Genomic DNA, 15,142 nt, shown 5'->3' with positions numbered 1-15,142 from the left:
ATATAATTGTGTTCTAATTTTTTTGCTTATCTAAAATACTGCTTCGTTTATGATTGCTATTGGGCCATTCCAGTTAATGTCTGCTAAAGGGGGATGGGATGGATGGTCCTTTCTGAGGTGTGTAAAATTTATACATCTTATACGCAAAAAAAATCTGAGGGTCTTGACCTCAGTGTGACCCATCTCGTAAAAATCCGGTGATCACAATACGCATGGATGTCCTTAAAATAAACTATTATCTGAATTTACATATTAAACACGTGCTAAATTTCCGTGCTTTTTTGTTGATTTTTTGTCGATTGTTGACAAACAGGTGACAATCGTTAAACTTCGGCTTCAAAACACGAACTTTAATTACCTGCCATATTTTCACAACAACACTGACGGATTGAAAAAAAAATTGACGATTATACGAAATTTACACGAAAAAAATTATAAATTCGTGCACAGAAGACTAAGTTTATGATGTTTGTTTGCATTGGTTCAAGAATTTGGATAACATTATTTTTCACCGGTCACTCGTTTCTTATGACTTTAACTACTATGTAAGTTACTCGCAATCAATATATACCAGACTATGATTGTAAAATGTTTCACAAAGGTAGAACAAATTTGGAAAATTTATCAAAGGGAGGTAATTATGAGCAATTTATCTTTTAAAGATAATAATATAATATGTTCCTGAATCTATTTCATAGTGAAATTTTTCCTTGAATCTTATTTCTTATATATTCATTTATTTAAAAAGATGACTTACACCATGATTTAATAAGACAAATAACATTTCACAAATAAATACTATCCAGCTGATAAAATTGCTTTTGTTCCAATATATTGTTAGGGAGCTACCATTTGATTTTTATGGGGGAGGGGCTAGGATGAAATTTGAAAAAATAGGCAGGAGTTTTGAGTAAAAAAAAAGGCAGGATGAGCAACTTGGCAAAAAAAGGTAGGATGACAATTTATGTAAAAAAAGTCAGGATAAACAATAAAAAAAAAAAAAAAAGACAGGACCGCATAGAGTGAAAAATAAAAAGGCAGGACAGAGATTTTAACTAAAAAAAAAATACAGGACAACATTTTTCATCCTAGCCCTCTATAAAAATCAAATGGTAGCTCCCTTATGCTATGATTTATCTGATTTCCATACAATCAACAACTACATCTTTGTCTCAGACAAAACTATTTATATAGTTAAAAATATCATCATAATCAATTTCTTCCATAACTGTTAACATCTAGGTGACTGGTCGGTCATTTAAAAACGTAACTACCGCATCGTATACGTTGACGTATCCGCATCTGCAGATTTATCAAAAATTATTTCATGTGATCCCGAGCTTAAGAACACTTTAGGGAGCTACCATTTGATTTTTATGGGGGGGGGGGGGGGGGGGGGGCTAGGATGAAATTTGAAAAAAATAGGTAGGACAGGAGTTTTGAGTAAAAAAAAAGGCAGGGTGAGACACTTTGCAAAAAAAAAGGCAGGATGACAATTTAGGTAAAAAAAAGTCAGGATAAACTAATATCTAAAAACTAATAACGGATGGGGGGGTGGGGCGGCTATGATGAAAAATTTTGTCCTGCCCCCCCCCCCCCCAATAAAAACCAAATGGTAGCTCCCTTACGTTCGAAACAGTCAAATATTCACTTTCAAAAATTGCCATATTGGTGTTTTGTAAAAATAATAATAAGAGGAGGGGCTATCAACTACTTTTGCATGTCCTTTAAAAGGAGCCAATGTAGGGCAGGCACACGAATATCGTACACAATCCTTTAATAATTTAGTTTAAAAATATATAAGATCTTACATGAATACACACACAAAAAATCAAATGTACTACTTATATACATGTAAGAAACTTTGAATAGTGTTCATTTGCGATGTTATCATAAGAGGTAATAGAAACACGAGTTTTCTTCATATGTCATATAAATAAATGTACATTTAATAAAACAGTACTGAGTATCACTCTATTTGTCAAATAACAATTTGGTTCTACGTGAGCACAAGTTAGCACACAAATAAACAATTTTTACCGTATTTACATCATGCCTGTAAACTGTTCCAACTATCCGGAATATCGTTAAAAGTCGGATTATATGTTCTACAAAAACTAGTAATGCAACTATGTTTCTAACTTTACCTTTTAATTTATATTTGTACTGAGATCTGAAAACAACTCACTTTTACATGTATTCCACTTACCTTATTTAAACATAATATTATTTCACACCTACGATCTTTGAAATTACTTCTGGTTTTCTTTTTTATGTTTCATGATAATTTTCGTTTTAAAAGAATGATATTTACTTGAATATTTCAGGAAACTTTTTCAAAGAGAATTTGTGAAATTATTTTCCATTATAACACATTTTTTTAACAATTTAGCTTTAATTCAAATACACTATTATTATTTCATAGTATTTGTAAAGGATAAGTTTTTTTTCTATTCTAATAAATATTCAATAAGTTCACAGCCCAGATAGAATTTCACGGCAAAGGAAAAAATATCCCAGGGAAATATTTTCCTCCGGATAAGAAAATAACTACTGTGACATTTTTTCCTCCGGATCAAATTTTACCCGGATATAATTTTGCTTTACATAAACGAGTAAAAGTTCACTACTAAAATCATTTTACTTACGTGAGTACTGTTGTGGAATCTCTCTCGATGTAGTCATACAAATCGTCCAAAATACCAACACACAAAACAGTGTAATTTTCATGTTGAAAATTATAAAGACACGAGAAGTAGTAACTGGACAAACAGTCAATGTCTTGTTTTTTCACGTCGTATGTTATATATCTGTAGAACTCTATCCTGTCTATCACTGGGTTTCTAGAACTTTTGCTTTATATACCCGGAATCATTCACCCGTGCGCTCGTATTTTCCCCGAAGCTCTCGTTACCATATACTCATGACGTAGTGGGCGACTTTAATACATAAACAAAGGTTCATTTATCGAGATATAGTATGTCATCGACAACAATAATAACAAAAGAGCTTTTTAATTTTCATCTCTTAACAAGTAATTTCACTTACAGGTATAAATACAGGGTAAAATCTGGGGCCTTAAATCTAATCAAAACATATTGTAAATCAAACAACGTATTTACGTGTTGATTGCCTTTTAAAATTCAACCGTAATGTATATTCATATGCGTATATGTTATAAATTTGAATAACATTGTCAAGTTCAGAGTCATGCGTGTGAAAACGACATCGCAACATTAGCCAAAACTATACTTTCAAACTATTGTTTATTCATTATAGGTAAATGATATATATATATATATATACATGTACATTTATTAATAATAAAGACGTTTTCCCTTTTATTTACAATTTAGAATTTATCAACTCTTTTAATTACATAACATAAACGATTGAACAAGATACATTGCAATAAAGTTTGACGTCGGAAAATTAAAAAAATAAACACACTGTCATGTTCTTTTGATTAATTTTGACTATATACAGAAAGGATGAGACACCCCTTGTTGACTATATACAGAAAGGATGAGACACCCCTTTTCTAAAAGTTCCAACAATTAACCAAATCAATGAGCAAACGAGACTCTAAGTAGCATTTAATAATTTAATTTATTTTATTGTAGTGTAAAATAGTCGATCAAAGCATATTTGCATGATTTTTTTTTTTATGAGAACTAGGTACATAATATGCCTATTTTAGAAGAAGAAACAAATTTAAGTACTCAAGTACTCGCCTAAGCACTTTGTGTTCGTACCAGCTGACAAGGCAGCCAACAACGTGGCGATGTATGGTATGACGTAAATACTACAAGCTTTGTGTTCGAACCAGCCAACAAGACAGCCAACAAGGTGGTGATGTATGGTATGACATAAATACTACAAGCTTTGTGTTCGAACCAGCCAACAAGGCAGCCAACAATGTGGTGATGTATGGTATGAGGTAAATACTTCAAGCTTTGTGTTCGTACCAGCCAACAAGGCAGCCAACAATGTGGTGATGTATGGTATGACGTAAATACTACAAGCTTTGTGTTCGAACCAGCCAACAAGGCAGCCAACAATGTGGTGATGTATGGTATGACGTAAATACTACAAGCTTTGTGTTCGAACCAGCCAACAAGGCAGCCAACAATGTGGTGATGTATGGTATGACGTAAATACTACAAGCTTTGTGTTCGAACCAGCCGACAAGACAGCTAACAACGTGGTGATGTATGGTATGACGTAAATACTACAAGCTTTGTGTTCGTACCAGCCAACAAGGCAGCCAACAATGTGGTGATGTATGGTATGACGTAAATTCTACAAGCTTTGCGTTCGTACCAGCTTACAAGACAGCCAACAATGTGGTGATGTATGGTATGACGTAAATACTTCAAGCTTTGTGTTCGTACCAGCCGACAAGGCAGCCAACAATGTGGTGATGTATGGAATGACGTTAATACTACCAGCTTTGTGTTCGTACCAGCCGACAAGGCGGCCAACAATGTGGTGATGCTTGGTATGACGTAAATACTTCAGGCTTTGTGTTCGTAATAGCCGACAAGACAGCCAACAATGTGGTGATGCTCGGAATGACGTAAATACTACAAGCTTTGTGTTCGTAACAGCCGATAAGGCAGCCAACAATGTGGGGATGTATGGTATGACGTAAATACTACAAGCTGTGTGTTCGTACCAGCCGACAAGACAGCCAACAATGTGGTGACGCATGGTTTGACGTAAATACTACAAGTTTTGTGTTCGTTTAAGCCGACAAGACAGCCAACCATGTGGTGATGCTTGGAATGACGTAAATACTACAAGCTTTGTGTTCGTACCAGCCGACAAGGCAGCCAACAATGTGGTGATGTATGGTATGACGTAAATACTACAAGCTTTGTGTTCGTACCAGCCGACAAGATAGCCAACAATATGGTGACGCATGGTATGACGTAAATACTACAAGCTTTGTGTTCGTACCAGCTGACAAGACAGCCAACAACGTGTTGACGCATGGTATGACGTAAATACTACAAGCTTTGTGTTCGTACCAGCTGACAAGACAGCCAACAACGTGTTGACGCATGGTATGACGTAAATACTACAAGCTTTGTGTTCGTACCAGCCGACAAGGCAGCCAACAATGTGGTGATGTATGGTATGACGTAAATACTACAAGCTTTTTGTTCGTACCAGCTGACAAGGCAGCCAACAATGTGATGACGCATGGTATGACGTAAATACTTCAAGCTTTGTGTTCGTACCAGCCGACAATGCAGCCAACAATGTGATGACGCATGGTATGACGTAAATACTTCAAGCTTTGTGTTCGTTCTAGCTGACAAGACAGCCAACAATATGGTGACGCATGCTAATGACGTAAATACTACAAGCTTTGTGTTCGTACCAGCTGACAAGGCAGTAACCAATGTGGTGATGCTTGGTATGACGTAAATACTACAAGCTTTGTGTTCGTACCAGCCGACAAGGCAGCCAACAATGTGGTGACGCATGGTATGACGTAAATACTACAAGCTTTGTGTTCGTACCAGCTGACAAGACAGCCAACAATGTGGTGATGTATGACGTAAATACCACAAGGAAGTTCTTAAGAATGAAACTATAAATTATTCCTCCTTTGAAGGTCCCTTCTATGCATTGGTTATCTAAACTACAACAAAAAATCTTGGTGAAAGAGGGGGGGGGGGGGTGGGGGTAGATTGTATAGACAAATTAATTACGAAGCGTGGCGGTATAAAATCTTTTTCATCGTGATTCACGTCCCCTTTCAAAATTTCTAAATATGCCCATGGATTTTTCAGAGCGAGCTTTTTAATAGTTTCTTCACTTTAGTAATAAACCGTATGAAAATAGTGGAATGAAATATATTTGGAGTGTAAATTTTCTTTGAATGTTAATGACCAATTACGTGCTTTTGATGGTCTTTTAATTCGGTTGACAGTTTTGATATTTCAACTCTTTACACAATACTAACGAACACATTTCACTCTGTTTTATTTATCTTAGTGCAAGTAATGCACCTTGCCGTATTACTTATTGTGACTGGTATATTGTCTGTGAAATGCTTTTGCTAATGTTGTTTTTTTAAGTCGGTTCCTGTGATAAAAGCATGTCTGTGGAAGACTTAAATATTTTAAGGGTATAACCCGTACGTCCTGTGATGAGAATATCTGTGGAGTATTGGTGATTTTTCAGTATAGTCCTGTGACTGGTATATTGTCTGTGGAATACTGTTGTTTATTTGGATACCAAATTGTAATATCAGCGACTGGATTAAAGTATATATTTTGTTTACGTGCAAACCATAACAAGAATTGTACATATAAACTGATTTTAACTAGACTTGAAGCGGCGAGTCAACCATTTAATGAATATCACTAAAGAAACGTGTACAGCTTTAACATTTTATTGAACTTTGATATCAACAAAGAACATTTTATCTCACCACAAGAGGGATATATGTTATCGAATCATAATAAACATTTTTACAGAAGACAATGAACAGGAAGAGGAAGGCGGTCTGAAGAGTGGAAATACCTACATGGTTGAATGATGGATTATTATATTTCTATTTCTATGAAGTGTTTCTTACTAAACATTCTTGTTTTATCTTACACCAAGAGACTTACGAAGTGAGACTTCTTGTGTTTATTTTATATTACATTATGAAATGACATCTGCATGACATACATACTCTCTTATTTGAGGACAAATCCTTTTAATATAAGGAAGGGGGTAGTGTTACGCCCCGGTGATTTGAAAGCTGATATTTTACTGTGGTCTTCGTTCCACACTTGATACACACAGATGTCCGTTGTTGTGTTCTGATTCGCAATTTACAGAAGAAATAGCTTACTTTGACCTTATATTATATGCTGCCTTCTTTAAATCTATATATCGACTCTATTTATATGTGTAATTATTCATTTTTGTATTTGTTTATACTTAGTTTCAGTATAGCGCGCCAAATGTAACGTTACGTGTTCTTGTTTAGGAATAACTTGTGTATTACGTCACACGTAGTATAAAATACGGAACGCATGTTCCTACGTGGAGATTCTCTCCAACAACCTCCATGCAGTTAGCAGTCTCTCTTAAATGCAGTGCACCAAGTAGATTTGCTGCACCAAGTAAAGTTGCTTGGTGAAAGTATTTAAATGCAGTGCACCAATTGTAGATTTTCCTGCACCAAGTATGAGAGTTTCTAGAAGCAGTGCACCAAGTAGATTTTCCTGCACCAAGTATGAGAGTTTCTAGAAGCAGTGCACCAAGTAGAATTGCATGCACCGAGTAAGCTGAGTATTCAAGTTGAATGCAGTGCACCAAGTAGATTTGCTGCACCGAGTACGCTGAGTATTCAAGTTGAATGCAGTGCACCAAGTAGATTTTCTGCACCAAGTAGATCTTCTTGCACCGAGCAATTGTTTTATTTATCTTAGTGCAAGTAATGCACCTTGCCGTATTACTTATTGTATATAATTATTAACGTATTTTGTTTCTTGAACCGCTGTATTTGATGTATTGTTTAAATAGAAAAAATACAATTAATGAACTTCCATTATGATCTTTATTATTACTTCCTTCCCCAGAGGCCCACAAAAGTAACTACGGGTGTATATCCTGACAAGAAAACCCCGGAACGTTACAATATGAATGCCAAATTATTGTAAGACTTGTAATCTACATGACGAAACGGAAGTACATTGTACATAGAAAATGAAAACAACCCTCATAAAAACTATGGCTAAATAAACAATAAAACTTCAGACACTTCTACATCTTATGGTATCTATTTTTATAAAATTCGCTCATAAAGTTACTTTTATTTTAGATATTGAATTTAGTTGAAAATGTGCTTTTTTGAGTGGGAAGTCACATGTGTCCAATGACTGTACATAAATCAGAATATAGCAAAAGTTAGTTTTATCTTTTTTATATTTTTAAACGGTTCCGGATAGGACTTTTACTAGTATGACCTGCACTTTAATTAAAGTTAAAGCTTTAGATCATAGGAAGTAATTTATATATTTATTTCTTACTTAGTCTAATTATAACTGTTAATAATCTTAATTTGAAATATACATCCCGGAATTTAGGCATTAAGCGTTTTCCGAACGTGTTTTGTGGTTAAGACTATATACAATTTTTACAATTATACAAGTATACTCACATGTTTTTACATCCCGATCAAACAATTTTTCGTTCTGAAATTAACTTTACATACTTTCGATTTTGTATTTCATAATTTGATTATAAATATTTGGATAAGTTTACATGCAATGATTGAAACGTGATGCGCAGATAATTTCACTGAATCACCTAAAAACTTTTACAGTCATTGCATTGTAGATTGATAGTAAAGCCTCTACGTCCAATCGAGTTTTACAGTTTGGACCTCAGAAACTTTGTTTAAGACCAACACAGTTCTAATGTGTCTGTCTCAATCCAGCAGTTTGAAGTACAATGAGAGCTAGGGTGATTGAGCGCTCACAAATGTTTTGTTCCACCGCCGCATTATTCATTTGTCCATTATCAACTATATGAGTCTGAAGTCCGGTGAGTGCTGTTAGGATGAGGGTTGAGCACTTGCAAACTTTATATAGCACGTCAGTCTTTATTTGTTTAGTCCTAGCGAAAGGAGCAATAGGTCCAGGGATTTTTGTTTGGAGGTGGGTTGAGCACTTACAAACTTTGCTTAGCACGTCAGTCTTTATGTGTTTATTCCTCGCGAAAGAAGCAAGAAGTCCAGGCATTTTCGTTGGGAGGAGGGTTGAGAGCTCCCAAACTTTGTTTAGCACCGCCAATCTTTATTTATTTAGTCCTAGCGAAAGGAACAAGAGGTCCAGGGATTTTCGTTGGGAGGAGGGTTGAGAGCTCCCAAACTTTGTTTAGCACCGCCAGTCTTTATGTGTTTAGTTCTAGCGAAAGGAGCAAGAGGTACAGGTATTTTTGTTCGGAGGAGGGTTGAGAGCTCCCAAACTTTGTTTAGCACCGCCAGTCTTTATGTGTTTAGTCCTAGCGAAAGGAGAAAGAGGTCCAGGCATTTTTGTTGGGAGGAGGGTTGAGAGCTCCCAAACTTTGTTTAGCACCGCCAGTCTTTATGTGTTTAGTCCTAGCGAAAGGAGCAAGAGGTCCAGGCATTTTTGTTGGGAGGAGGGTTGAGAGCTCACAAAATGTGTTTAGCACCGCCAGTCTTTATTTGTTTAGTCCTAGCGAAAAGAACAAGAGGTCCAGGCATTTTTGTTGGGAGGAGGGTTGAGAGCTCCAAAACTTTGTTTAGCACCGCCAGTCTTTATTTGTTTAGTCCTAGCGAACGGAGCAAGAGGTACAGGCATGTTTGTTGGGAGGAGGGTTGAGAGATCCATCCAAAACTTTGTTTAGCACCTCAAGTCTTTATGTGTTTAGTCCTAGTGAAAGGAGCACGAGGTCCAGGCATTTTTGTTGGGAGAAGGGTTGAGAGCTCCCACACTCTGTTTAGCACCGCCAGTCTTTATTTGTTTAGTCCTAGTGAAAGGAGCAAGAGGTCCAGTCATTTTTGTTGGCAGGAGGGTTGAGAGCTCCCAAACTTTGTTTAGCACCGCCAGTCTTTATTTGTTTAGTTCTAGCGAAAGGAGCAAGAGGTCCAGGTATTTTTGTTGGGAGGAGGGTTGAGAGCTCTCAAACTTTGTTTAGCACCACCAGTCTTTATTTGTTTAGTCCTAGCGAAAGGAGCAAGAAGTCCAGGCATTTTTGTTGGGAGGAGGGTTGAGAGCTCCCAAACTTTGTTTAGCACCGCCATTCTTTATGTGTTTAGTCCTATCGAAAGGAGCAAGAGGTCTAGGCATTTTTGTTAGGAGGAGGGTTGAGAGATCCATCCCAAACTTTGTTTAGCACCGCCAGTCTTTATGTGTTTAGTCCTGGCGAAAGGAGCACGAGGTCCAGGCATTTTTGTTGGGAGAAGGGTTGAGAGCTCCCACACTCTGTTTAGCGCCGCCCGTCTTTTTGTGTTTAGTCCTAGCGAAAGGAGCAAGAGGTCCAGGCATTTTTTGTTGGGAGGAGGGTTGAGAGCTCCCAAACTTTGTTTAGCACCGCCAGTCTTTATTTGTTTAGTTCTAGCGAAAGGAGCAAGAGGTCCAGGCATTTTTGTTGGAAGAAGGGTTGAGAGCTCCCAAACTTTGTTTAGCACCGCCAGTCTTTAATTGTTTTAGTCCTAGCGAAAGGAGCAAGAGGTCCAGGCATTTTTGTTGGGAGGAGGGTTGAGAGCTTCCAAACTTTGTTAAGCACCGCCAGTATTTATGTGTTTAGTCCTATCGAAAGGAGCAAGAGGTCCAGGCATTTTTGTTGGGAGGAGGGTTGAGAGCTCCCAAACTTTGTTTAGCACCGCCGGTCTTTATGTGTTTAGTCCTATCGAAAGGAGCAAGAGGTCCAGGCATTTTTGTTGGGATGAGGGTTGAGAGCTCTCAAACTTTGTTTAGCACCGCCAGTCTTTATTTGTTTATTCCTAGCGAAAGGAGCAAAAGGTCCAGGCATTTTCGTTGGGAGGAGGGTTGAGAGCTCCCAAACTTTGTTTAGCACCGCCAGTCTTTATTTGTTTAGTCCTAGCGAAAGAAGCAAGAGGTCCAGACATTTTTGTTGGTAGGAGGGTTGAGAGCTCCCAAACTTTGTTTAGCACCGCCAGTTTTTATTTGTTTAGTCCTAGCGAAAGGAGCACGAGGTCCAGGCATTTTTGTTTGGAGAAGGGTTGAGAGCTCCCAAACTTTGTTTAGCACCGCCAGTCTTTATGTGTTTAGTCCTAGCGAAAGGAGCAATAGGTCCAGGGATTTTTGTTTGGAGGTGGGTTGAGCACTTACAAACTTTGTTTAGCACCGCCAGTCTTTATTTGTTTAGTACGACGTCCAGGCATTTTTGTTGGGAGAAGGATTGAGAGCTCCCAAACTTTGTTTAGCACCGCCAGTCTTTATGTGTTTAGTCCTAGCGAAAAGAGCAAGAGATCCAGGCATTTTTGTTGGGAGGAGGGTCGAGAGCTCCCAAACTTTGTTTAGCACTGCCAGTTTTTATTTGTTTAGTCCTAGCGAAAGGAGCAAGAGGTCCAGGCATTTTTGTTGGGAGGAGGGTTGAGAGCTCCCAAACTTTGTGTAGCACTGCCAGTCTTTATTTGTTTAGTCCTAGCGAAAGGAGCAAGAGGTCCAGGTATTTTTGTTGGGAGGAGGGATGAGAGCTCCCAAACTTTGTTTAGCACCGCCAGTCTTTAATTGTTTCTTCCTAGCAAAAGGAGCAAGAGGTCCAGGCGTTTTTGTTGGGAGGGAGTTGAGCGCTCACAAACCTGTCTAACAACACCGGATTCTTTATGTACGAAATGAACGAACAACAAGTATGTAAAATATCAAAAAACGACAACCACTGAATTGCAGGCTACGACATGTACACTTTATTATCGTGTGTAGAAGTTCCAGACTACGACATGTACACTGTATTATCGTGTGTAGATGCTCAAGAATACGACATGTACACTTTATTATCGTGTAAAAGTTCCAGACTACGACATGTACACTTTATTATCGTGTGTAAAAGTTCCAGACTACGACATGCACACTTTATTATCGTGTGTAAAAGTTCCAGACTACGACTGGCACACTTTATTATCGTGTGTAAAAGTTCCAGACTACGACATGTACACTTTATTATCGTGTGTAGAAGTTCAAGACTACGACATGTACACTTTATTATCGTGTGTAAAAGTTCCAGACGACGACTGGCACACTTTATTATCGTGTGTAGTAGTTCCAGACTACGACATACATACACTTTATTATCGTGTGTAGAAGTTCAAGACTACGACATGTACACTTTATTATCGTGTGTAAAAGTTCCAGACTACGACTGGCACACTTTATTATCGTGTGTAGAAGTTCCAGACTACGACATACATACACTTTATTATCGTGTGTATAATTAAGTTCCAGACTACGACATGTACACTTTATTATCGTGTGTAGAAGTTCCAGACTACGACGTGTACACTTTATTATCGTGTGTAGAAGTTCCAGACTACGACATTTCAGGGCCTTTTATATGTGACTATGCGGTATGGGCTTTGCTCATTGTTGAAGGCCGTACGGTGACCTATAGTTGTTAATTTCTAATTTGTCATTTTGGTCTCTTGTGGACAGTTGTCTCATTGGCAATCATACCACATCTCCTTTTTTTATATGCACACTTTATTATCGTGCATTGTATGATATGATAGTAGTTTTATTTTTTATAGATTAAACCTTTTGTTTTCACGTTTGAATGGTTTTACACAAGTAATTTTTGGAGCTTTTAAAGCTTGTTTTTCGCTGGTAGCCAAGGCTTCGTGTTGAACTTTGACCTATAATTTTTTACTTTTATGAATTGTGACTTGGATAGAGAGTTGTCTCAATAGCACTCATACACCATCCTCTTAGAATGAAATTCAAAACAGTGTGGCTGTGGCCATTGATTGACACATTAAATTCATCCATTGACTGGGGCAATTGACGTGAACGTTTGTCTGTAACGACCACTGTTCACGACGTACCTACGATAGACATTTAAACTGTGGGGTCACCAAAGGTTTCTTAACGCCTTTAATTATAAAATAATTCGAAAAATTAATCAGGAATAACCTTTATGTTTTGATTTATATAATTTATATAAATCAAAACATTGTGTTATATCTGATTATTTTTTCGAATTACTTTATTAAGGTGTTGAGAACCTTTGGTGACCCCATAGTTTAAGTGTCTTTAAAAAGTACATAGTGAGCAGTGGTCGTTACATACAAACGTTCACCTAAATTGTCCCAGTCAATGGATGAATTTAATGTGTCAATCAATGGCCACAGCCACACTGTTTTGAATTTCATTCTATATCTATACTAGAAAACACCCGTGAAATCGCTGGTCCGTGACTGAATTTAAGTATATAGCTATGAGTAAGTCTTATTTCAACCTGGATATTTAGTATTGATAGTGTCATCTGATAAAGTCATGCTGATTATAAGATGCACAGTTCTCTCTACTTTCAAAATCTTCAAGTTCTGTTTGAAACCGTCGACCTGGAACTTATCAATTATTGGTAATATCAATTATTTGAAAAAACAATAGGGCTTGGAATGGAGTAATTTTTTATCAACAGCATTATCCAATAGAATAGAATAGAATATTTTTTTAGAATAGAATATTTTTATTTCCCAAATTACAGGGCCAATGAAGGGCATAAAATCAGATACAATTGATTTACATAATTGGTAACAACAACAATAATAGAGGCATATACATATATATTTGGAAGATAAGCATTGGTCAGAATCAAGCTAAAAACCACATATATATTGTGAATAAAAGAATAATAAAATTACATTATATATGTATTTATTCTCAAATTATTTACTTGGCATAAAATCAGATACAATTGATTTACATAATTGGTAACAACACATATACATATATATTTGGAATATAAGCATTGGTCAGAATCAAGCTAAAAACCACATATATATTGTGAATAAAAGAATAATAAAATTACATTATATATGTATTTATTCTCAAATTATTTACTTGACTTAGTGTCAGTGTTCATACCTGATCTCCAATATTAGTTATAAATAAAGTTGAATTCTTTGTTTCTCTGTTTTGCGTCATGCCAGCTAACAAATTGGAAACTGTAAGTCTAGATTTTTAGTATTCGTATTGTCATCTTTTAAAGTCATACTGATTAAAATACTACAATAGGAAACAATGTGACAATGATAGAATTTAGTAATGTCATCCCTGTGATTATGACCCGTGTATATAGCAAATCCTAACAAAACCGTTCGGTGGTGCGCCTGTCAGATGCGGAACGTACAGATAAGGTATAGGTAACTTGTGAATATACTATTGGTATCGGTATCGGATTTGACCGGAACTTGGCAATATTGATTATTGGGAAAACAAAAGGGTCTGGAATGGTGTAATTTTTAATCAACACCATTGTCCTATATTAGCTCTATATAAAGTTGAATTCTTTGATTTGTCGTTTTTATCCCATGACGGCTGACAAATTGGACCTCGTTATTTTAGTATTATAGATATAAGATTAAACTAAATATCAGAAGCTCAATCAGCTGACCCACAACCAATATTTTGTGTGACAAGTAGATCAAGTTACTACGGAAACTACGACGTTTCACAATATATTTAGGAATGAAAGAGAGACGTTTCAGGGAAAATGGTATTACGTACTTATTCTGCCAACACAAATATTTTCTAAATTTTCCAATTTCCAATGGAGCTTGTTTATGTTATCCATGCCCACCGTCGTCAACAAATTTGTTAAATTTTTGGAGTCTTTTTTTTATAATTCTCCAGAAAATATCTCAATGGCTTTCAAAATTTATATTTTACATATGCACATTGAAGTTATTCATAGATAAATAAACAGATATATTGTACCCTTGCATCCAATCACAGCGCTAATAATCTCAGTTGATTTCCTTCACCTGCCTTATAGGTACACAAAAGGCTAACCTTATGCGTGGAAAATGTAATGCTACTATTTTCCCATCAACATTTCCTTTTCAGAAGAAATGAAATTATCATTATTTTGTTATTTCGAATGAAATTGATTAGCAATATAAGTAAATTTCATATGAAATATTAAAACATATCCTTGTTCTTAATGGTCAATCACGATTCCCACTTCTGTTATCAAGAGTAAACAATCATGTTGGTTTATTAGGAATAAATAATTATGAATAAACTGGGGACATTAAAGTCGGAAATATTTTTTTTAGGTTTTCTTTATTAACAAAAAGTCGTATTCATTTCAATATAATTTTAACACGATAATTTTTTAATTGTTCGTTTTCGTGACGTCCAGCTTTATTACCTGAATTGTCCGTTTGAAAACAAAATGCTTGATTGTCTGACTCATATTTTTAGAGTTGGAAAACATGTTTTTTTTTTATAATTAAGTCGTTATTATGTGGTAACGAAAACATAACTTAAATCTGTGTAATTAAATCCTTTATGGTCTAAAAGCTGATACTTTAAAAATGATATCAGATTAAATATATTTAAAAGGTTGATAAGATTAACGTGGTTACATGTATATTCTTGTCATTGCCGACAATCCTTTTTTGTGACTTAATATTTTA

General features: G+C 36.1%; 1 protein-coding gene across 3 annotated transcripts in view; it reads right to left on the bottom strand.

The window, feature by feature from the left end:
* Positions 1-2,807, bottom strand: part of LOC143078644 (MAM and LDL-receptor class A domain-containing protein 1-like) — a 141,888-nt gene extending 139,081 nt beyond the window's left edge. For 2 of the 3 annotated variants that reach the window (XM_076253491.1, XM_076253492.1), the window contains exon 1: positions 2,649-2,807. In XM_076253491.1, the coding sequence (XP_076109606.1) occupies positions 2,649-2,730 (82 nt within the window). In that variant the 5' untranslated portion in view covers positions 2,731-2,807. The remainder of the gene's footprint in view (positions 1-2,648) is intronic. The other variant, XM_076253493.1, reaches the window with a different exon arrangement.
* Between the last annotated feature and the right edge of the window lie 12,335 nt (positions 2,808-15,142).

Source organism: Mytilus galloprovincialis, chromosome 6 (genome assembly GCF_965363235.1).
Source record: "Mytilus galloprovincialis chromosome 6, xbMytGall1.hap1.1, whole genome shotgun sequence".
NCBI classification, from domain to species: Eukaryota; Metazoa; Mollusca; class Bivalvia; order Mytilida; family Mytilidae; genus Mytilus; species Mytilus galloprovincialis.
The sequence above is the reverse complement of the archived record's forward strand: the minus strand, read 5'-3'. Positions and strand labels throughout refer to the sequence as shown.